General features: G+C 39.9%; 1 protein-coding gene across 1 annotated transcript in view; it reads left to right on the top strand.

Moving 5' to 3' along the window:
• Positions 1–22,072, top strand: part of SYTL5 (synaptotagmin like 5) — a 63,592-nt gene that overhangs the window by 32,667 nt on the left and 8,853 nt on the right. Inside the window, exons 6-13 of the mRNA XM_054384774.1 lie at positions 309–465; positions 2,048–2,177; positions 3,858–3,964; positions 8,116–8,208; positions 12,839–12,904; positions 14,030–14,208; positions 15,615–15,717; positions 18,425–18,586. Coding sequence (XP_054240749.1) covers positions 309–465; positions 2,048–2,177; positions 3,858–3,964; positions 8,116–8,208; positions 12,839–12,904; positions 14,030–14,208; positions 15,615–15,717; positions 18,425–18,586 — 997 coding nt within the window. The remainder of the gene's footprint in view (positions 1–308; positions 466–2,047; positions 2,178–3,857; positions 3,965–8,115; positions 8,209–12,838; positions 12,905–14,029; positions 14,209–15,614; positions 15,718–18,424; positions 18,587–22,072) is intronic.

Raw genomic sequence — 22,072 nt, 5'->3', positions numbered from 1 at the left:
GGTACAGTGTATAACGAACATGGATGAATTCAGCTTCTGCAGCCTGGACAGGAGCTGCCCATTTGGACCATTCACAATTCTGACAGAAGTGCTGAAAATATTTGTATTACTTGTATGTGTAAAGTAATTGTAATTCATCCTTGCCTGTGTTTTTCTTTCCAGGTGCCCATTTCCTTGCAGTGAAGCTTGCAGTTCCTCCAGGGCAATGTTGTTCTAGTAAACCATTACCGTGGCTGTTTTCTTGCAATGGTTTGCTCAATGAGGTTGCTGAAAGCAATAACACTTTAATACTATTCTCTCCATCCCAGAGGGAGCACCCTTTCACTGGACAGTGGTGACACAGAGGCCACTGCAAGCCACCTGAAAGGGGCTGTGGGTCCTGTGAGCAGAGGCAATGTTTCCATACCTTCCTTCCAGAGGTCTCCGGCACTCAGCACACGCAGCATGACTGCAGATTATAGCAGGGTAAGCAGAGGGCTGCAGAGCTGGCACCAGGTACACCTGACACCAAACAAGAGGACCTAGCTGATATCTGCCCTATTATATCTATATAGAGCTCAGAAAGGATCAAGCCTGGCAGAGATTTTGTTTCTTCCCTAATTTTTCTAGGACCAGTGAAGATCTCTACTAGAATAAAAATCTTTCTGTTCTATCAGTGATGTGGGTTTTGATTTGGCAGACATTTTTCTTTTGTCTAAAAATTCCTGTTAATGTCCAGTTGTAATTCATGAACTGTAGATTTTGAGCTGGGAAGCACAAGGGCTGGGAGTCAAGCTTTACTGGCACTACAGGGCCTTGAGTAAGGGCTGTGAAATAAGGATGTGACTTTAAAGCATGCAAGGTCCAGCATGATTCCACTTCTACGGGAAACTTTTGTAGGTTCAGCACATGCAGAAGATCAAACCATATTTTTTTTTTTTTACAGATTTGGACACTGGGCTCTGCATAAGTTATAGCATAATGCAAAATGTGTGCTAGATGCCTTATCAGAATTAAAGATGGGATTCCTCTTACCTGCTGTTAGGCCTTTTGGAATGTTGTTTACCATGTCTGTAGGTGTCTTGGCTGTTATGTAATAAGCATAAGGCTCAGCCAGCCAGAAGCAGACACTGTTCCCAGACAACCTCCCTGTCTGTCAAGCAGCTCCTCCTGGCTGCACACTCAACCCTCATTCTGAATTAAATTCAGTTGCTCTTAAGAAAAGGTTGTGCTAAGTTGCCATGGCTCAAGTGTACAAGGAAAGCAAAATTTATAATCAGATGTAATACCTTTTACTTCTTACTCTGGAAAATGAGTGGATGAGTGTTTGAGATCAGAGCCCTGTTGAACAAATCTGGATTTATTTTCTAACTTCCAAATACTTAAGTCTAGTATACAGTCTTTTCTAATAAAAAGTAAGTTAGTCTATATGAAGGGCAGTTTTGAGAGCTGTAAATAAATTAATAGTTGTTTTATTTCTATTCTTTGCTCACAGACTGACTTGATTCCAAGTGCATTAGAATTGGCTCAAAAAGGCCAATCCCTTTAATTTAGGTGGAGTTAATGTTTTTAGTCATTCCTTTACAGGAAGGCAAAACCCCATATTGATATCAAGCATATTGGCTTTGTTTAAGGGACCATACTGGCATAATTTAATTAGCTGAAGTTCATTTGGACTTAAATCATGCTGGCATAAAAACAATAGGTTTTATCTTCCTTATATTTCTGGGTGTGGGTTTGGGGTTTTTTTTTTGCCTTTTTTTATTCTTTTTTTTAATTTTCCAAGCTAAGTGAACTTCTAATAGGTTTGAGTGTTTCATTTCCCTCCTCTCAGTCCTGGTGCATTGCTCTGTTTTTCAGTTCCAAACTCAGAACTGCATCTTTGTGCAGATTTTTTTTATTCAGGTTCTGTGCTAAACAGCAGAGTAGATGACTATATATTTAGATTTCAGTAATAGACTGGATGATAAAGGAGCTTTGGAATTCTGGGAGCTAATACTTCTGTAGATTAATGGCTGATAAGCTTGCTTTTTGTATTTATGGGATGTGCATTTTTCTTATTGTGCAGGACACTGGTTTAGAAAATGGCATGATTATTCCAGCAAGTGAAAGTGTACCTGAAGCTTTAGTAAAGAAGCACTGTAGGAAAGCATCAGGAACACCTTCCATTGCAGTTTCCAGGGTATCTCTGTCATCAGGCAAGTATTAAGTCTTTTCTTTCTTTCTGCCAGGCTTTATCATCAGAGTATTATTCTTGTGATTCTGCTTCCTTCATTTTTAAAGCCCATTGAAAGATCAGATTTCAGTTTCATAAACCTATACATATTCATGCTGAAAAGTCTTCCCTTTTACTATCCAGGCTTATACCACTTAACAAGTTTTACATTTGAAAAAAAATTATAATCCTAGCCCTAGTAAATGTTGCCACAATGCCAGTACTAGGTAAGTCACATTGCTTGTAGGATTGTTGCAAGATTTCATCCATAATTGCACATTGTTGAATCATTCTCTGTGTGGTCAACTCCATGAAAGACTACCTCTCTGCAAACAGAATAAAATACTGCAGGGCTGCTCCCATTACATTTCAGAGACTTTGCTCAGAAGCAAATGTGGGAAACAATAAGCTGTTGGAGAGCAAGTCCCTTGCAGGCTTCAAGTCATTTGATTTTCATAGATGATGCACTGCACCAGTAGATTCATCTGTAATTTACCTTGTTTCTTTGAAAGCTGTTAGGTAAATGAAGCTTGCATAGGAAGGTGCTGTCAGAGCTACTTTGCAGCAGCAGGTGAGGATCCTCCTTTACCTATCTGAAACTGGAGTCAGCAACACCCTGCACTCTTCTGCTTGTCTCGGGCACTCAGCTGGCTTCTTCCAGGGCTAACAGAGTGGGTTCAGATTTTTCAGGTTTCTTTCTGAAACACAGCAGGAGTCCCTTTATTTCAGCTGAATTTAGCCCAGAGCAGAAACCTAGGGGTTTATCCCACAGAGCTAATCAAAGGAGATGATCTCTGGTTTCTGCTTCCTTATAAAATAAGCTCTGTCCTAGTAGAAAAGAAGTGGCCTTATGTTACCAAAGCAGATGGATGCCAAGCAAATCTGCAGGCAGCCTGGGAACAGGCCTCAAACTCTTCATTGTCTCCTTATTGGACAATCTCAAAGGACATTAAGCTTAGGAGAATGACCTTTCCTGTCGCATCAGCTGTAGCTCAGGATGAATAGTTAAAAACTTTAGCAGCAGGAGCTAAAAAAAAAAAAAAACTTATTCTCCCCCACTTTCTTCCTCAGTGTATCAAACAGTCACACAAAACTGGAGAGGACTAAGAAAACTTTTCTCCAAGACATCTAGCATGTCTTATACCTATAAAGTAGACTAGAAGACTGAGAGAAATTTGTGCAGGTCACAAGACTTGTTTGCCTCCTTCACCCTTCTGTTCAGGGACCACCAGTAATGGCAGAAGTCGTTTTGATGTCCATCTGTATCCTTAGTTACTTAGTCCTGAAGCAGATGCTGGGGAGAGTTTGGTGATGGTGGTAGATGTGACAACCACTGTGAATACTTGGACTGCAAGTTTTGCAGGGTTGTAGATTGATAGGCAGACCAAAGAAAGTCCTGCAGTATCCTCCACAGGAGACAATTACAGTGCAGGGGAAGAAGTTTTGGGCAGAAGGCTGAGCAGCATCAGAAAACTCATTTTTCCATTTATCGTATTGATGTTCAGTTGTCACAGACTTTGTGACAGACACCTAAAATATTGTTTTGATGTTTCTTTCTTAAAAAAACAGTTGAGTTTGAGAGAACATTTATTGAAGTGTGGAAGATGAACTGGAATATTTTTGTACAAGCCACAGCAAACACTTTCATTATTTTCTTTTCCAGATCGCAGCCGATCCGAGATAGATTTGAGTGATTCTTTCTCTGAGGGAAATGAGGATACTCTGAGCACAAGAAGCAGATCTGTACCTAGTGCCTTAGATCAGGAACTGGTGAGTTATAAATATGCCAGTGCTTATGGGGTGGAAACCTTGTTTGTTCAGACTTTTGAAATCAGCACTGTACGTGTTTCTATGTGAAGTACCTGTAATGCAAAGCATTATATAAGGAGCATTTAATGACTTTTTGAACAGCTTCATCTTTTGAGCATATTTGCTATAGAATGATTCCAATGAATAGTCATGGTGACAGTTTGCTATTAATTTGCTGGGTTATGAGTTCACAAATGAAAGAAACCTGGCCTGAAAACAAATTTCAGGCAGTATATTTTACATGCTCCCAAGCTCTGTGAATTCATTCTTTTTTACATTTTAATTTTGATGCAGAGATGCTTTGATTTTGTTGCTTTAAAGGTTTTAGTTCTTGTCTGGTTTGGATTTTCCCCACATATATATATTCTTAGCAAATAGATCCCCAACTTTCTGTTCTGTCACTGTTACTTGCCTCCACTCCCTGTTCACTGTTTTCTCCTCCATATCTCCATGCCTTTTTCTATGTATTCTTTGACTTTTCTTGACTCATAACTTCCCTCTTCTTATATGCACATATCCAAGATCCACAAGTTGCAGATGTGCATCACTGCTATAAAAAGAATTTCCAAGCTTGTTAAATATGCTTGGGGGTTTTGGGTGGGTGGGGAGGAAGACTAATTTCAGGTAGGTTTTTATCTAATCCTACTTTATTCTGAAGTTTCCAAATGTGTGCTTGTAGCTTAGCAAAGCCCTCTGTGCTATGGTTTATGCACTTTGTCTTTTGTTATAGTCTTTCCTTACCATCTGCTCTTTTCAGAAGAGCATTGGCCATGGGAGATGTCTCCCCTTCTAGTAGCATTTGATACTTGTGGCATGGTGGAAAACTGTGATGGGATTCCCATCTGTTTCTTGGGTTGTAAGCATTCAAAAAATTTGCCTGCAGCATTGCTTTGTTTGGTTAATCTTTAAGGAAATAAAAAAGCCCTTCCTGTGTGTCAGATACCTGTGGAAGGAAAACTTCAAAAAGAAAAGAAAAATTATTTGTTCTTGAGTAAGGATCTGGATGATCCTGCAGAAGAAAAGCATAAAATTAACAAAATACAAATTTGGAATATCTTTATGTCAGTTTTCTGCTCCAGTTGTGCAAGGCACTGTAATTATCACATTCTCTGGGGCAGTTGCCAGAGATGCTAAGTCCAGAGTGTTTTGATTTTCTTTGATTTTTGTCTTCTTTTTATTTAGAGGGTTGTTTTTTTCCTTTCTTTTCTGTTTTTTCCTGTTTTCTTTCTTGCTGACTCTGAAATTTCAGACTGCATCTCAGCAACTCTCCAGCTTCTTTGCTAAGACAGGAGATCTCTCTTGTGGCATAACCTAGATTTAGCTGCTCAGGGGTCTGAGGGAGTGCTAATTCACCTTTAAACTCGATTTATAACTGAGTTAATAAATCTCTGATTCTCTCTGTGTCCTTGCTTGCTATGCCATATTAAATCAATTGATTGCATCCATCAGATTTACTGTTACCATAGATTTTTTTAGAGTAGGTGGACTCAAAGGAGTCTTCAGAGTCCTGCCCTATATTCATTATGGATGCAGTGTTTTGAGAAAAAAGTTGTATTCCTGCTGGAGTTTAGTTTATTTGATGCTCAGTATAAGAGGCAAAAAGGAAGATACCTCATGAAGATAACAACAGTTCCTACAGTCTGAGTTTTATACCTCCTTTTTCTCCTGGCTGATTAGTGGTGCTAGCTGACAGTCCTTTCAATTTCCATGTGGGTGATGGAGCAACGGTGTGGAAGATACCACTTGCCAATCAGATATGCAGATTGCTGGAATTTATCAGCTAAAAGGATGGGAAAAGGTTTTTAGTCACTCTGCTCCTACCTGTATCAGGAAAACCCATCAGGAAAACATACAGAGGCATCAGCTGGAAAATTGAAATGAGTATTTTGCTGCTCTACCTTAATGTTACCTTAGATAGCAAAAAGCAACAACCTTCAGAAAGCCAAGGAGTATGGGGAAGCAGTAACATCTAGTGTTGTTATCTAGAGAAGTGTGTGCTGAATTCCTGACCAAGCAGTGTTCATTACATGCTGAGCTGTTTCACTACAGGTAATTGGATAATGTGCATTTTATAACCTTCACTGGAGACCATGAGAATAATGCCCTACTAGCTCTAACTTTAATAAGCTAACAGCACCTACCAGTTATGTAGTTACAGTTCAGTAACACCTCCTGAGAAACATCATCATGCTGGTGCAAAATTAATTAAGAGCATAGGTTATCTGTTGACCATTTTTTGGGGGGGTTTGGTTTAGAAATCTGCTTGCAGACAAAAAGTTGGTAGCCAGCTAGCTGTCATTAAGGACTCTTTGTGAAGCACTGCTAATGCTTGGCCTGGATCTCCATGGCCTTTTTCCTTAGACTACAAAATATCTATGACTTACTTTTCCTCTGGGGTGATAACAGTGCCCCAAATGCATTAGAAAGAGAAGAGATCAGCAGAGGAAGCTCATTTTAAGAACATAAGGCAAAGAGGACTGTTTGCCTCAGTATGTAAATTTTTATCCCAAGGAGCATGATGGATTGTCCTGGTTTCCCTCTGCTCAATATTGAATATACAATTTTACAGTTGGACAGTAGTTACATAAAATCTTGCATCACTTTCTGTTGTTCAGTCACTGGAGCAAAGAAGAGATGTAATAGCTGGTTTTATGCATTCTGATGACAAATGCTCTGCAGATCTTTACATAAACCATGACAGTTCATCTCTGCAGCAGCATTTCTTCTTTGCTCTGTTTTTCCTGATTAGCAGAGAAGCCTTCGAGGTTCCCAAGTTTGAATACAGCCTTTGTCTGTGTACTTTGAGAGAGAGAGAGAGAGAGTGACTAAGCAATAGAATGAAGTAGGTCACCATGTGAGGTTTTTATGGCTGCAAAGCAGATACAAGGAAGTTGACATTTGACTTCCATTTAAACTAAAAGCAGAGCCTTTCAAAAGAAGGTTTAAGGAAACAGCTGAAATTTCCAAGCTACACTTAATAGGATGCTAGCTACGTGCTGGGATTTTTTCCAATGACTTTTACTTTACAGCTCTATTAGGATCATCAACTAGATTTTAGTGATTTTTTTTTTTTTTTAGCTTTATTGCTGTGTTAAATTTTTTTTTTCTCTATATAAGCTGAAGATGTTATAGATCAGTCTTGTTTATTAAAACTCAAGCATATATATGAAGCTGTGCAATAATTGGGTTTCTTCCTCCATTTACATCCTTTTTTTTTTTAAAGAAGAGGATACTTGGAATGTAATTACTTTTAAAGCATGCACATCAGCTGGGTTTTTTGTTTACCCCTTAAATATATGTGGTGTAGCAGGACAAGTTTCTTCCCACATGGTTTCACAGTAACCCAAGGCTTTCAGCAGTGCCTCTTAGAGAATGGATTTGTGCTAATGATCTTGTTCATGACATTGTTGCCTGTCCCTAAAGACCAACATGAAAGGGTGTAAGTGTAATGCAAACTGAGTGCTTGTCCATTTTCTGGAGTTTGACTGATAGAAATATAGATAATAATTGGGGAAATGGATTGCTGGATTGTAAAAAGTATGTCTTGTAAAAAGCATGGAAGTTGGACTGTAACCAAGAAATCAGTCATCTAATGGCTTCTGGCTCCAAATGTCTTCAGTTAAATCAGTTGCAATGATTCCCTGGGCCTCAATATCAGATCTTAATTCACTGATTTCTTTTGTTAAGATTTGAAAAATTCTCACCATGTACCTCTAAGATTTCCAAAGTTGAATTCCTGAATGCAAATAGTAGCAAGTAGAATAAAGTAATTCACATGGGATTTGTGACTAGGCATGGAAGTGGATTTTGTTTATGTGCAGAGTTGTTGGCCATGCAGAGGCCTCCAGGGTAAGATATGAAGTATGTGTCAAATTTTCTAGTTCTTAAGCAACAGAAACATGAAATGGCAACAGTGTCTTTTTCCTCTTACACTGTGTGCCTGTGCAAAATTGTGGAAATTGTAAATCAAAATTCCTCTAGAGCTTAGAATTTTCAATGTGTCCTTCACAGTCTTCCTAAAGTGGAAAACATGTGAACCAAAATGAAGGGACAGAGGCTGCCCAAATACAGAGCAGAAAAAATGACAACTAAAATGCCTCTTTGTCCTTTAGGATTATCTGGGGGAAACAGAAGAAGATATTGATGACTTAGTGGCCTCTCGTTATTCAAGTAAACATGGATGTTTGACAAGTGGATTATCAACAGTAAGACCCTGAGTAGAAAACAGATTTTTTAACTTCCACTAACAGCCATTCATTCTCAAAAAAGAAGCTTACCTTCATGCCCCTTAGCAGAAGATCATCTTTCATCCTACATTTGAGAATCATCCTTTAATGTTTAGATATTTTTTCTGTTATATTTTTAATGCTGTTCTCTGCAACACATGGAAAAGAGAAAGCCAATTTGCACACTCATCAGTAGATTTCCTCACATACTCGACTTACTACCAAGCTGGCATGTAGAGCAGGCAAACCTGAGGTGTTTGCGGTACATGACTGCTCAGCTTTGCAGAGGAGCACTTAATTTGCCTGAAGTGAAGATTGAGGCTGTGGTGAGATCTTCCATCTCAAACCACTTCCTGATTGCTCAGTTTCTTGGGACACAACTTCTCATCTCTGCGTTTGCATATGTACCACTTCTGTGACATCACTTTCCTTCCCCCAGTCCAGCTTCTCTCATTCTTCATGACATGATTGCTGCGCTAATATGAAAAGTATTAAGGAGGGAGATACTTGGGGAGTTTGGTGACAACTTTACTACCTCCTGCAGTAATTGTAGTGGATTTTTTTCTGTCCTGTTCTTTTGGGGTCTTGTCACACTCACAAACTATGTGCTGTAAATCAGATGTTTGCGTATCTGTTGCAACTTAATGTTGGTTTTAAAAAGAGAGCTGCATTTTCAGGTTGTAACAGGTGCTTGAAAGGCAACAAAATTGCCTTATGCAGTTCATTATGCAGTTTGATACTCACTGGGAAAGAAAACAGATGACAGAAGCAGCCTTTAACTTGTCTGATTGATGCCTACCTTCTGTGTACCTCATTTGTGGGATCTGACATTCAGGATGTGGGCAACCAGTGGCATCTTTAGCAGAGCTGTGGAGCCCTCTCTGGCTGTTCTCCTTCCCAACTGGTGCCTAAGAGTATCAGAAAAGTGCAACAAACTCCAGGCAGAAGATGAAAAAGTTGAAAAGGATGAAGAGGGATGAGGAGTCTGTATTCTAAAAGGGAAGAGAAAATCTGGTCCATCACTGTCCTTGCTAGACTGCATCCTCATTGGTCCCCATGCAAGAAGGGCCCAGGGAATACCCACATAGGTTCTTGATCCCAAAGAGATGCAATTGGTTGAATCCAAGTTTAGCTTGCCTGCAGTGGAGAAAGGGGTGAGAAAACTGCCATCATAGAGCATTTTGGTATCTTGGATCTGGCCACGTCCAGACCCTTTTCCCTTCTGAATTGTGTAGTTCACTGAAACAGACACAACAGAGACGTGTGGTGCTTCACATCAAACCAGACTTGAGCAAATGAGGAGCCTGATCTCATTAGACCCACTTACCCAAAGCTGACTATGACTCATTGTCTCCAACGCTTGCTGGTCCCATGGATTTTATAGACAGAATTATATTTGTTTCCTCTGAATACTGGTATGAGGCTTGCAGGTGTCTAAGTGCTAACTGCATTTGGAGAGCCTTTCCTCCATGTGCTGCAGGCAGCACTCTGCCTCTGCTTTGGGGGTTGTTCTTTGCTGTAGATTTCCCTTTGACCTTTTTCTTAAAGCAGAGCACAGCTTTTTCCAGTGCTGCAGGCCTGAGAGATAATCTCACACCTCAATGCTCTTGTTTCTCGGTATGCACCATGACATGATTTTTAATGTCACTGCATGCTATGTTCATGGCAAAACTGCAAACAGCAAGCTGCTTCTCCCTGCAAGAGCAGGTTGGTTTTAGAGATTTTTGTGATTTTTTTTTTTTTATTCCCCTTGAATGTTTCTAGTTATTAATATCCACCTCCTCTTATTTTTACCTTTCCTCTGCTTGTTGTAAGCCTTGAGCCTTATCCACTGTATGGATTTTTTATTCATGTTAAACATCTGTGCACTATTAAGTCACACTGAAATAAACCCTAACTATATGGGGTTTTTTTCTCTCTTTTTTTCTTTTTTTTTAATATGAGAGTTTAAAGTACAGTATGAGTACTCTGACAATAAACACATGAGCTAAAGGAAGAAATATCTTAAAGAGTGAAGATTCTTGAAATCAACCAGTAATTTGAGGGAGCAAAAATGCAAAGTGAACAGAAACTCTACCTCAGCATTGAAGTATTTTCCTTTGTGTTTTCCCAAAGCTAAGACATGAACTATGTATTTCGTTTTCTCTGCATGCTTCACTGATTCCTCTCCTGAAAGTATTAATGCGTTGTCAAGACCTGTCACAACACTAGGACTGAATTGTGTCATTGCCTTACTGCAGGGATAATATGTAATGAAAACAAATATAATTATTAGTGAGGTACAAAAATGAAGCTCCATGTTCCTCCTGGAAAATTAGTAGATTTCTTTCAGACATTGCACTTAGCATATATCTCTCTCTTATACATGGAGAAAAAAAAGTATATCAAATATTTCTACTACATTTGTGTTATTTTGTTTGTAGTTTGTAAGCAATTCAGAAATTGTTTGCTGAAATTCTATGGTCAGAGGCCATCTGTTTGTATAGAACACAGTGCAAGGGTACCCATTTTCATGTATGCCAGAGGTGGAAATACATAAATGGTAAAGGCTGGAATTTAGCTCCAGGAATATTAGTAATGTATCAAGTGTCACCAGCAGGACAAGGGAGGTGATTCTTCCCCTCTGCTCTTTTGAGCTTCCCCACCTGGAGTACTGCACCCAGTTCTGGTGCACCCAGCATAAGAGGGACATGGAACTGCTGGAGTGGATCCAGAGGAGGGTCACAAAGATGATCAAAGGGCTGAAGCACCTCTTCCATGGTGACAGGCTGAGATAACTGGGGCTGTTCAGCCTAAAGAGAAGGCTCCAGTGAGACCTCAGAGTGGCCTTCCAGTACCTGAAAGGGACCTACAAGCAAACTGGGAAGAGACTTTTTCCAGGGGCTTGTAGTGGTAGGACAAGAGAGAGTGGACTGAAGCTTGAGAAGGGTAGATTTAGACTGGATATTAGGAAGAAATTCTTTACAGTAACGGTGGTACCTATGGAGGTCCTGGATGCCCCCTTCCTGGAGGTATTCAAGGACAGATTGGATGAGCAATTGAGCAACCTGATCTGGTGGAAGGTGTCCCTGCCCATGGTGAGGGTGTTGGAACTAGATGATCTTTTTTTCTTTAATTTTTTTTCCTTTTTTTTTGTTTTTAAATTTAATTGAGGGGTAAAGAAGGGCATGAGAGCTACACCCCCCCTCTTTTTTTTTTTTTTTCCATTTGTTCTTCCTACCTGGTGTATTAAATTAGCTTTTATTTTTACCATATTGACACGGGTCTGCTTATGCCTCCAGCTTTCTGCGCTGCAGGCTCCTTAGGCAAGGTGCCTGGAGAGTTGGGTTTTGTCACAGATCACTTAGATTTGTGTGGCTCTTTCCCTTGACTGTGCTCTTCCTTTCTCCCTGCAGCTGATAAAGAAGGAGATAGATCAAGATGTAATTTTCCTTGCACTTATTGGTGAGATTTCCACAAATTGCTCTAGCAAACAGAGGTGGGGAAATGCTGCCGCCAGTTTTGTTTGCTTCCCAAAGAGTGACCTGTTCAAACATTTGTGTGCTTCTCCACCTGCTCCTATGAACTCCACAAGGAAACTGCACTTCTTACAAAGGCACCAATCCTGCCAATGGATGAATGCTTAGCTTTTTGACTAGATAAAGTGAGAATTGATTTCATGCAGATGTAAATGAGGACCTGGGGTCCTAGTGGATAGGACGTTGACATGAGCTGGCTCCTGTGGCCAAGAAGGCCAATGCTGTTCTGGGGTGTATTAGAAGGGGTGTGACTAATAGGTTGGGAGAAGTTCTCCTCACCCTGGTGAGGCTGCATCTGGAATATTATGTCCACTTCTGGGCTCCTCGGTTCAAGAAGGACCTCGGGGAACTGCTTGAAAGAGTCCAGCACAGAGCCACAAAAATGATGAAGGGAGTGGAACATCTTCCTTATGAGGAGAGACTGAGGGAGCTGAGGCTCTTTAGCTTGGAGAGGAGGAGACTAAGGGGTGACCTCATTAATGTTTATAAATATGTAAAGGGTGAGTGCCAAGAAGATGGAGCCAGGCTCTGCTTGGTGATGCCCAATGTCAGGACAAGGGGCAATGGGTGGAAGCTGAGGCATAGGAAGTTCAATGGAAACAGGAGGAAGAATTTTTTCACTGTGAGAGTGACAGAACACTGGAACAGGCTGCTCAGGGGTGTTGTGGATTCTCCCTCTCTGGAGATATTCAAGACCTGCCTGGATGTGTCCCTGTGTGATCTGGTATAGGTGATCCTGCTCTGGCAGAGGGATTGGACTGTGGATGATCTTTCAAGGTCCCTTCCATCCCCTAACATTCTGTGATTCTGTGAATCCAAATACAATGCAATAGAAATCCAAACCTGCTGAGTTGCTGTTCTAAAATCTAATTTGTTTATTTTGATACAGAAGATACTACCTTGAGCCATGTGTCCCTCAGTACTTGAAGTACATAGAAAAGAGGTTTTATTTCTGATTTGGTGATAGTGTTTTCTTTCTTGCTTCCTATGGCTTTGCAATACAGGTAAAGATTTATCACTGCAGTTATTCTTGCTTATTCCAGCTATCTAATGCTTTTTTCTCTTGATCTTTTGCACTGCCTTCTTTAAAGAACTCCCCAGAAGGCTCTGACAAAAAATGGACGTATTTAAACGTGCCTGAAACAGATGGTGATACTGTGAGTTCTCCTGAATCCTCTCTAGCTTACTTTTAATGTTTCTCTCTCTTTTCTCCCCCTGTGTTGAAGACTACATCTGTGTGTCCTGCAAGGATTTAGATGGTGATATATATTTTTGAGGAGTCTTGCTCAATGACTAAAAAGAAAACTTCCACTAGATTTCTCTTTGGCTCTGTCAATGTGTAAATTGCTTTGATTATCTTTAAAAATACTCAGTTGCTTCCTAGTTGTAACCTACTGGAAGAGGACATCCTCATAGAAATACTCTGTATGGTATGAGTGGGGGAAAAAAAAGAGTTCTGGGGGTGATGTTATGCTGCAGTGGAAAGGTTTTGGGGTTGCCGTTAAAACTTTCTCGCCCTGGAAAAAAATGGTGAAATGGTGGGTACAGAACTTTGCTCATTCTTTTAGCATTACTAATGAAAAGTAGGTGTTGCTTTAAACAAATGTGCTTTTCTTCACCACGAGGGTGGTGGAACACTGGAACAGGTTGCCTAGGGAGCTAGTTGAGACCCCATCCCTGGAGATAGTCAAGGTGAGGCTCGACAAGGCTCCGACAATCTGATCTAGTGGAGGATGTCCCTGCTGACTGCAGGGGGTTTGGACTAGATGACCTTTGAAGTTCCCTTCCAGCCCAAACCATTTTATGATTCTGCTGTCTGCATTATGGGAACCATCCTTATAATTTTTTCCAGTGGTTTTATTGACAGTTGTCTTATGAGATTCAGTAAAAATCAGGTGGACAGCTGAGCCAGAAAGGTGATCTTTTTTTTTTTTCCGTTTGAACTTATGGGAGCTCACAATTTATGTAGCCTGTGTGCTCTTCAGTTCATGCATGATCTGAACAATGGTGACTTAGATTTGATCAGGACTATAAACAAGTTTTGAGTCCTGCATGGAAAAACATCAATGGTCTAGACATTTAAACTGCAGTTAGCTAGAGTTCTTGTTCTCTTTCACATCAAATAGAGGAAAGTGGTGTCTCTGTTCTATAATATGTTTTCATATCAAGTCCTAACAAGTGTGACAATATTGAAAAGCTGTGACTATGAGAAAAAAAAAAAAAAAAAAAGCCGGATTCTGGAAATATGTAATTTCTTTAAGCCCTTTTCTGTCTCCCTCCAGACCAGCATTAACAGCATGCTGAGTGTATATAGTGAAACTGGTGACTATGGCAACGTGAAGGTCAGCGGTGAAATCCTTCTCAGCGTCAATTATAGCTACAAAACAGGTGCCCTCAACATCCTGGTGAAAAGTTGCAGAAACCTGGCTGTTGCAGATGAGAAGAAGCAAAGGACTGATCCGTAAGCACAGAGAATTTCCTTTAAGGCTGTGTTAGGGTCTGGTCAAGGAGGTCACGCACAGTGCCGTAGCCCAGGGTTGTGGTGTGAGCCTGAGAACTCACAGGATCCAGTTGTTAGTGTTTTGATGATGATTGGTTTGGATTCCCTGGGGAAAAAGCATTTTCAATTTATTTCTTAGAGCAACATGTACCTTCTCTGGAGAAACAATAAGATTACTTGAATTATCAACCTGTTTATAGCAACCTCTGCAAAAGGGCAAAGCATACCAAGGAAAAGGGAGACTTATTTGATTTCTTACTTCTAGAACCATAACTAAGTATATGAAGAGGGTGATTCTCTTTTTTTTTTTGGAGGAAGGGATAGAGATAACTTTGGTTTTGTGCATCCATACACTCACTTCGCTAGGACCATATTTTCTGAGCTCATTCTAGTTTTCAGCATAGTAGGTAAACTCTCTCATCAATAAGTAATAATTAGTATCTGTAATCATGTGAAATCCTACCCTATGCAAGGTATGAACTTTCTCATTCTCTTGGAATTTCAGTGTATGTGTTTTTCTGTGTGTGGTGGGTTGAAATTACCCCAACACAAAATTACCAGACTAGCTCAGTTGAAAGCAAATGAAGCTGTGTTTACAAGCAAAACTACAATCTGAAAATGAAATATGAATATGAAATGCAATGAATATGTAAAAAATGTACAATATTTACATATATGTATACACACACACACACACAATTTATAAACAACACAAGAACCCCCCTGGACAAAACCAGGGGGTTTCTAACAGCTTCCCCCTCCCTGCTCCCTTCCTCCCTGTACAAGGGACAAGAGAAAGAGGAGCAGAGAGTTGCTGTTAGTACTTAACCACAACGAAGAACACAGCCAAGGTCAGCAACAGCTAAGCAAAAGCCAGCTAGTATCAACCAGAGTGAAGGAAGCCAGAAAGAGTTAGTTAGTTTACCAAACTACATGTTGGTTTTCAGACCAATGGGATTATTTAGACTTTATCATTATTTTCCTTTTTACATCAAATGGTAATTTATTTACATTCTACCACTTTCTGTGGAAGATCTGTGGAAAATTTTCCACACACAGCCTAAAACTACCACAATATGTAACCAGTTAATAATAATGTATTACAAAAAGGAAAGTGTTAGGAAAGCTTTCTTCATTTCTGAAGATGACTAAATTAATTTAGCTTTGCCTTTTGCTATTCTGATCCTATCTAACATTGCTCTCTTTGTGGATAAAGACCACGCCTTTCCATCACTCTGTTACTTGTGTGCATTGCTTAGACTGTGAGCATTAATTTTCTCCTATATGTAGCTGAAGCAGCAATATCAAGTCCTTGCTCAAAGTGGTCATTTTTATTCCTTGCTAATAATGTACTACTTGATCTGCAGGTATGTCAAAGCATACCTTCTGCCTGATAAGTCTCGCCAAAGTAAACGCAAGACCAAAATCAAAAGCAACAGCACCAATCCAGAATTTAATGAAACACTGAAGGTGAGAACACTGTCTCTCTCTCTCAGGCTGTGATGAATGTTGTGCTTGTGCTCATAGGTGTTTTCTGTAAGTCTTCCAATGTGGAGATTAGACTTTGGAAGAGATGCCTTGAAAGGAATGTATTTAAGCAAAAGCTCTGTACTAATCCTATGGGTTGCAGTTTCTGGCTTCCAGCATAGAGGGAGTGTTTTTGTTTGGTTCTCCCCTTTATAGGTAAAACTTCAATTAGGTTCCATAGGTCTCTTTCAAAGCTGCTGATGTTCCTGTCTAACCCAAGCTCAGAAATGTTAGAAGCATCTTAAAGATTTTTGTAAGCCCTCAAGTTAGCAACTGATGCTGAAATACAGCTAGGTTAAAACTTCCCATTTAAGTGATTTTGAAAAGATAAACTCTTTTCAGTAAAATCTAAATTTCTCTGGAGGCTTTAATTTTATTTTTTTTTTTAAAGCAGAACTGACTTGGATGAGAAAATGTCAACAGCTTCACAACCCATCTTCCTAGAAAGCTGTGGTGAACTTCATATTCTGCTGCAAAAGACAATGAGAGATTACCTCCTTGAGGGCTGGTGGAGCAGAGCCAGGCTCCTTCCTTTCTTGCCTTTTACCCATGTTCACTATAGAGGTTGAACTATTCTGAGCTCCTCATGAGTTGCTTATTCTCTTCCTTAGCTCTACGGTGCAGGTGGGAATGGCAGAGTTTCTACCTAGATCAGTGCCAGGCTGGCACCCTGACAACATGGCTCTTAGTGATTCCCCTTCCTCATTGACTGATGAGAGTTATCCCAGCTGGCTGTCAGGAAGCCAGAAACTCTATAACTTCTCAGTAACATTTAAAATTTCTTATAATAGAGACTCACAGATGTTCCCTGGCCAGTGTACTTGGGTTAACCTGGCTGCAAAACCACTTTGCAGTCTTAAACACACTTGGTCTGACCAGGTTGCTTGCCAAGGGAGAGTGTCTTGCGTAGCTTCATTTTTTTATGGCTTATAGTAAAGTTAAGACTTGCCTGAACTGGAAAACAGAGGTGTTGGACTCTATTTAGCAAGGAACATAGCACTAAACAAGTCTGCTAGCTGGGAACTCAATGAGGACAGGATCTGGCAGCTTGCTAAAAATGTGAGCTGTAACTAAGGGAGCTTACTTGAATTGTGAGTAGGTAAGCAAGAGCTGCATCTGTCAGAACTCTTGGAAAAGAATAACAAATAAATCTGTCTATCTTCCCTGGGGTGTATTAGAAGGGATGGGGTTAGCAGGTTGAGAGAGGTTCTCATCCCCCTCTAATCTGCCCTGGTGAAGCCACATCTGAGCCCATCAGTTCAAGGAGGACAGGGAACTGCTTGAAAGAGTCCAGCACAGAGCTACAAAGATGACAAAGGGAGTGCAACATCTCCCTTATGAGGAAAGGCTGAGGGAGCTGGGGCACTTTAGCTTGGAGAAGAGGAGACTGAGGGATGACCTCATTAATGTTTATAAAGATGTGAAGGATGAGTGTCAGGAAGATGGAGCCAGCCTCTTCTCAGTGATGTGCAATGACAGGACAAGAGGCAATGGGTGGAAGCTGGAGTGTAGCAGGTTCCGTATCAACATAAGGAAAAACTTTTTCACTGTAGGTATGACAGAGTTCTTGAACAGGCTGCCCAGAGAGGTCGTGGAGTCTCCTTCTCTGGAGACATTCAAAACCCACCCACAGGACATGTTCCTGTGTGACCCACTCTAGGTGATCCTGCTCTGGCAGGGGGATTTGACTAGATGACCTTTCAAGGTCCCTTCCAACTCCTAACATTCTGTGATTCCCTCCCTGACTTTTATTTCACTGCTGCTAAATATGACATCTCAGAGTGGAACTGTTGGCATCTGGGATTAAGCATTGTGGATATATCTATACATGAATAGCCTACTGGGGTGGCTTGCCAACTGGCTTGACTGTTTCAGCTTTTGGAGGATGTACGTCTGTGTCCAGGCATCCTTCTTAATGCAAACCCCCAAAACTTCTCCTCAGCTAACGCTAGGAGAAGGGTGAATTCAGGGAATTAATGGGCTTTTTCCTAAAAGCAGTGTGCAGAGCTAGAATTCCAGATGTTTATAATTTTCTGTGTATTTGCTAGAATGTGATGTTTCCTCAGAGGAGTTTTTTAAGAGTTTTCAAACCCAACAATGGTTACGAAGACTGAGACACTTGGTGACTGCTTTGCAGATGCATTTTTGCTTGTTTTCAGAACAATTGTTCAGAAGTTGCAAAGATCCAATTAAAAAGGAAAAGAGGATACAATTTCTAGAAAGTAGTGTACACAGACTTTCTTTAGGGGTGAAGAAGTTTCTTCTTACAAAGTAAACTTTGCTTCTGTTACATAAACTTAAAAGGAAATTAACAGGATCATCATTTTAAGTATTGTAATTTCCCTTATAAACATAAATACCCAATAAAGAGTAGTGGGGAAAAAACCCAATCATGATAGTAACATAAATTATAATTGAATGAATGCTGGGAAAAAAAAAATAAAAACCAAAAAACTTGAAGCTTAACATTTTGAGTTTTCTAGCTAGCTAGATCTTGTTTGCAAAGAAAATAAATCTCTTTTTCATGCTTCATTTGTTAACTGCTGTGGGCTTTGTGAAATTGAGCTAGAGCTGTAAAAGGCTCCATGGAAACTATTATTTATGCTTATTCTAAGAAGTTTTTTTTCTTCTTCTCTTTTTCTGTTGGTAGTACGTCATCAGTCACACACAGCTAGAAACCAGGACCCTCCAGCTTTCTGTCTGGCACTATGACAGATTTGGACACAACAGCTTCCTTGGGGAGGTGGAAATTCCATTCGACTCCTGGAACTTTGAAAATCAGGGCGATGAGTGGTTTGTGCTCCAGCCCAAGGTAACAGTTTCCAGGGGCTGGCCAGAGTGTTGTGAAGCAAATTTAGTAAGACTTAGCTATTTTTCCTTCGGAATGTGTGTGATGGTTTTAAGAGTGTCTTTAATTTTTCTTCTTACAAAGTTCAAGCAGAGAAAGTGAAAGAATGTAAATAAATCACTATTGGGTGTAAGAAAGCAAAATAATGATTATTCTAAACACTGCCACTGGAGAGAGAGAAATGTTTAAGAATCTCTACTCAAAACAAGATTGTAGAGTTGGGCAGTCTCAGGTTGCTTGCTGGGCTTCTGTCTGGCTGCTGCTTCTTTTCTGGCTGAAGATAACACACTGACCTTGACAAGCTAAGTCTAACAGCCTCTCTGCTTCTTGACTCTCTGCCTTCTGCCAGGGGGGTCTGGGAGGAGTCCTTCTGGCTGGGGGGAGGCACCTTGGGGAAGGCCCCTTAGGGGGAAGCCAGGGAGCTTGGTTGTGCTTTCCTGTTGATTGTACATATCTGTAAATGTTGTGAATAGTGTATTTTTGTACATATTCATTGCATTGCCTCATAGATTGTAGTTTTGCCTGTAAAATGCAGCTTCATTTGCTTCCAGACTGAGCTAGCCTGGTTGTTGTCAGTGTGGGAGGGGGTTTTCAGCTCTCACACTGTAACAACATGTTTATAAAATGGTGGCTTTTTGAGGGTCTTAATATGGGAAGAAAAAGAATATCTTGGTTCTTTATTGAATTAAAATGGACTGGTTTTAAAGTCTTTAATGAAAACTTTACATATAAATGGCTACTTAAACAAAATCCCCACACTTCAGAGAAACTATGAGTTCCTCCTGTAATAAACTGCAGTGAAGAAATAGACTAGTAAAGAAATTGATGGTTTTACATATATATATATATATATTTAATAACACTTAAACCAAAGGACTTTTCTACCGCCTCCCTACCCATTAGAGTTAATAAAGTCTTAAGAGTTCATTAAAGAAACACATCTTTTTTTGTTTTAGTTCAAAGTGCTTCACGCTTTTCAGCTGTGAGAAAATGACTTGCTAATCTCACCTTAACTAGGAAGGCACAAGATAAAGATTCTCAGTAGGCAGATTAATTGGTCTGTGAAACAGGACTTGTGTTGTACTTAGCTAAGGATAAGACAACTTCTGTCTCTAGGGCACCCCCTGCTTTGGCAAAGGTTTATTTTTTGAAGAGATTCAATGAGCTGCTGTATGATATAGGATTAAAGGCTTCTGCCTTGCTTGCTCCTGCAGCAGCTAGAATCCCCAGGAATTCCGGTGGTTTAGATTGCCATTTCAGAAAATGTGTTTTTCTTCCTGCAGAAAAATCCAAGGTTTGCTGCGAGTGATGTGGAAACAGACTCAGATGATTTGTTGGCTCTGTGTTTATTATTTTTAAGAAAACAGTGTTGGTATTTGGGAGTGTTTGATTTGTGCCTTTCAGGTGGGAGGTGAATCTGCTTGCTGTGCAATTCTTAGTATAGCCCTTTGTGAGGTTTACATCTAAACCGTCACAGATTTATATTTTAGCAAATATTTTGCCAGATGACGCACAAGGAAATGTATTGGGTTTTTAAAAATTATTATTATTTGAACATTTACACATCCAGTTTAGTATTTCAGCTTTCTTGTTAAGGTTGATCACCAGCTCTACCTTTATGATCCAGACAAGGTGAGACTAGGAAGAGAAAGCGGCAAATGTGTTTCAGTCATCACTCTGTCCTTACAAGCTTGCTATGTAGGTTGTTTGTGTTGGGTCTGCTCTTGAAGCAGAAGGAAAGTCTACTATATGTCTATCCTAGCTTTGGCTGGTGTCAGATGTCTCTCTTTTTTAGTACTTACTGGTTTAAAACAATATGATACACATCTAGCATTTGGTTCGCTTGCAGTTTGCACGCAATGTTGATCTGAAACTGAGCTGCAGTCTCTCTGTCATCCCACTTCAATCTCTTGGGATTTGTGTGTGTATGGGTGGCTTCTTTTTATCCTAAAAGTGGAAAAAAAAAAATGACCTGAGGCAGACAGGAATCTGTCCTGCTCAGGGAAAAACATAATGAAATACAAAGCCTTTCAGCCATTCCAGCTGGAAGACATTGTCTGACTATTTCCAAACCCATTAAAATACTTTTAAATTAGGGTTTTTTTTTTGTTTGTTTGGGTTTTTTTGTTCGTTTTGTTTTGTCTTTACCAAAGAAAGCAAACACAGAATTGGTGTTGTCTCCCTCTTAAATTGTTATGAATCATGTTTCTATTTTACCAAAGAAAGCAAGCACAGAATTGGTGTTGTCTGCCTCCTAAATTGTTATAAATAATGATTCTATTTTACCAAAAAAAAGCAAACATGGAATTGGTGTTGCCTGCTTCCTAAATTGTTATAAAGAATGTTTCTAAAGTTAAAATGTTACTAAGGTTTTTGATCAGCAAAGAAAACACTTTTAAAAAGTCAATTATTGCATTTTAGGTTTAAAGAAGGTACCGGTTAATATATATGCAAATTACATGCTGTTCTCCTATATGATCTGCCTGATAGAGATAGGAATGGCAGTGAAATATTTCCCAGGTTTTATTGCAGTGCTTTATTTGTTCTAATGTGAATCATTGAGCTGCTTTAGTGTAAAGGTTGGTGGCTTTAAGATCTGTTCCTTCTAGAAGCATTGAATGTCTGTTTTCAAGAGGTCTGTGGTTGTATCAGAAAAAGAAAACAGTTCTGTGGTTAAAGAAGGGGCAGAGTCTAGAGGCATGTTGTATGTGGATTTAGGGGGGAGGTTAATAAATTGTTCCTGATGTAAGAACTTAAACCATCACTTGTCCATTGGAACAGAAAAAATAACTTCCGCTGCTTTCATGGGAAACTTGATCTAAAACTTGCATAGTTAGAGTGATCTGACTGACTGGTAAGATTTTAGATGGTGTGCAAATTATTCCACAGCCATACACTATAGGTTTTCTTTTGTCCTCTCTTGGAATAACTGGCATCAGACAGTGGTAGAGGCAGGACCATTTTCTCAGATTCTGTTTTGCTGTAAAAGTGCTTCAAAGTCTCCGAAGGGCCATGCTGTTATGACTAAAATGGCTTTTTTTCCCCTATCCCATCTTTGTGTACAGACTTAGCCCCACTAAACATAGTGCTTTAGCCTTGGGTGTATGATATTGAAGGCATATCACCATGAACGTGCATATCACCATATGCACCTCTGGTGGGGTTTTCTTGGTTCTGTTTTCTCTTGATAACAGAATTCTGAGTTACCTGAGGAAACAAGCTGAATGCACTTGAGAGAAATACTGATCAGACATTCGACTATAGACAGTTCTTTAAAGGCTCGTGTGGTACCTTGATGTGTGTTTCTCAGCACTCCAGGGTTCTCTCTCTTTATGCATCTGCTTTGTCCATCTTGAGAGTTGAGGAAGATTTTGCTGATTTGTACAGAAACATCAGCACTGGGGCAAGTACAGAAATGCAAGCATATGAGTAGTCCTGCCTCCATTAGTC

The sequence above is a fragment of the Indicator indicator genome, chromosome 1, assembly GCF_027791375.1.
Source record: "Indicator indicator isolate 239-I01 chromosome 1, UM_Iind_1.1, whole genome shotgun sequence".
In the NCBI taxonomy this organism is placed as follows: domain Eukaryota; kingdom Metazoa; phylum Chordata; class Aves; order Piciformes; family Indicatoridae; genus Indicator; species Indicator indicator.
This window is presented reverse-complemented; position numbering and strand designations above follow the sequence as displayed.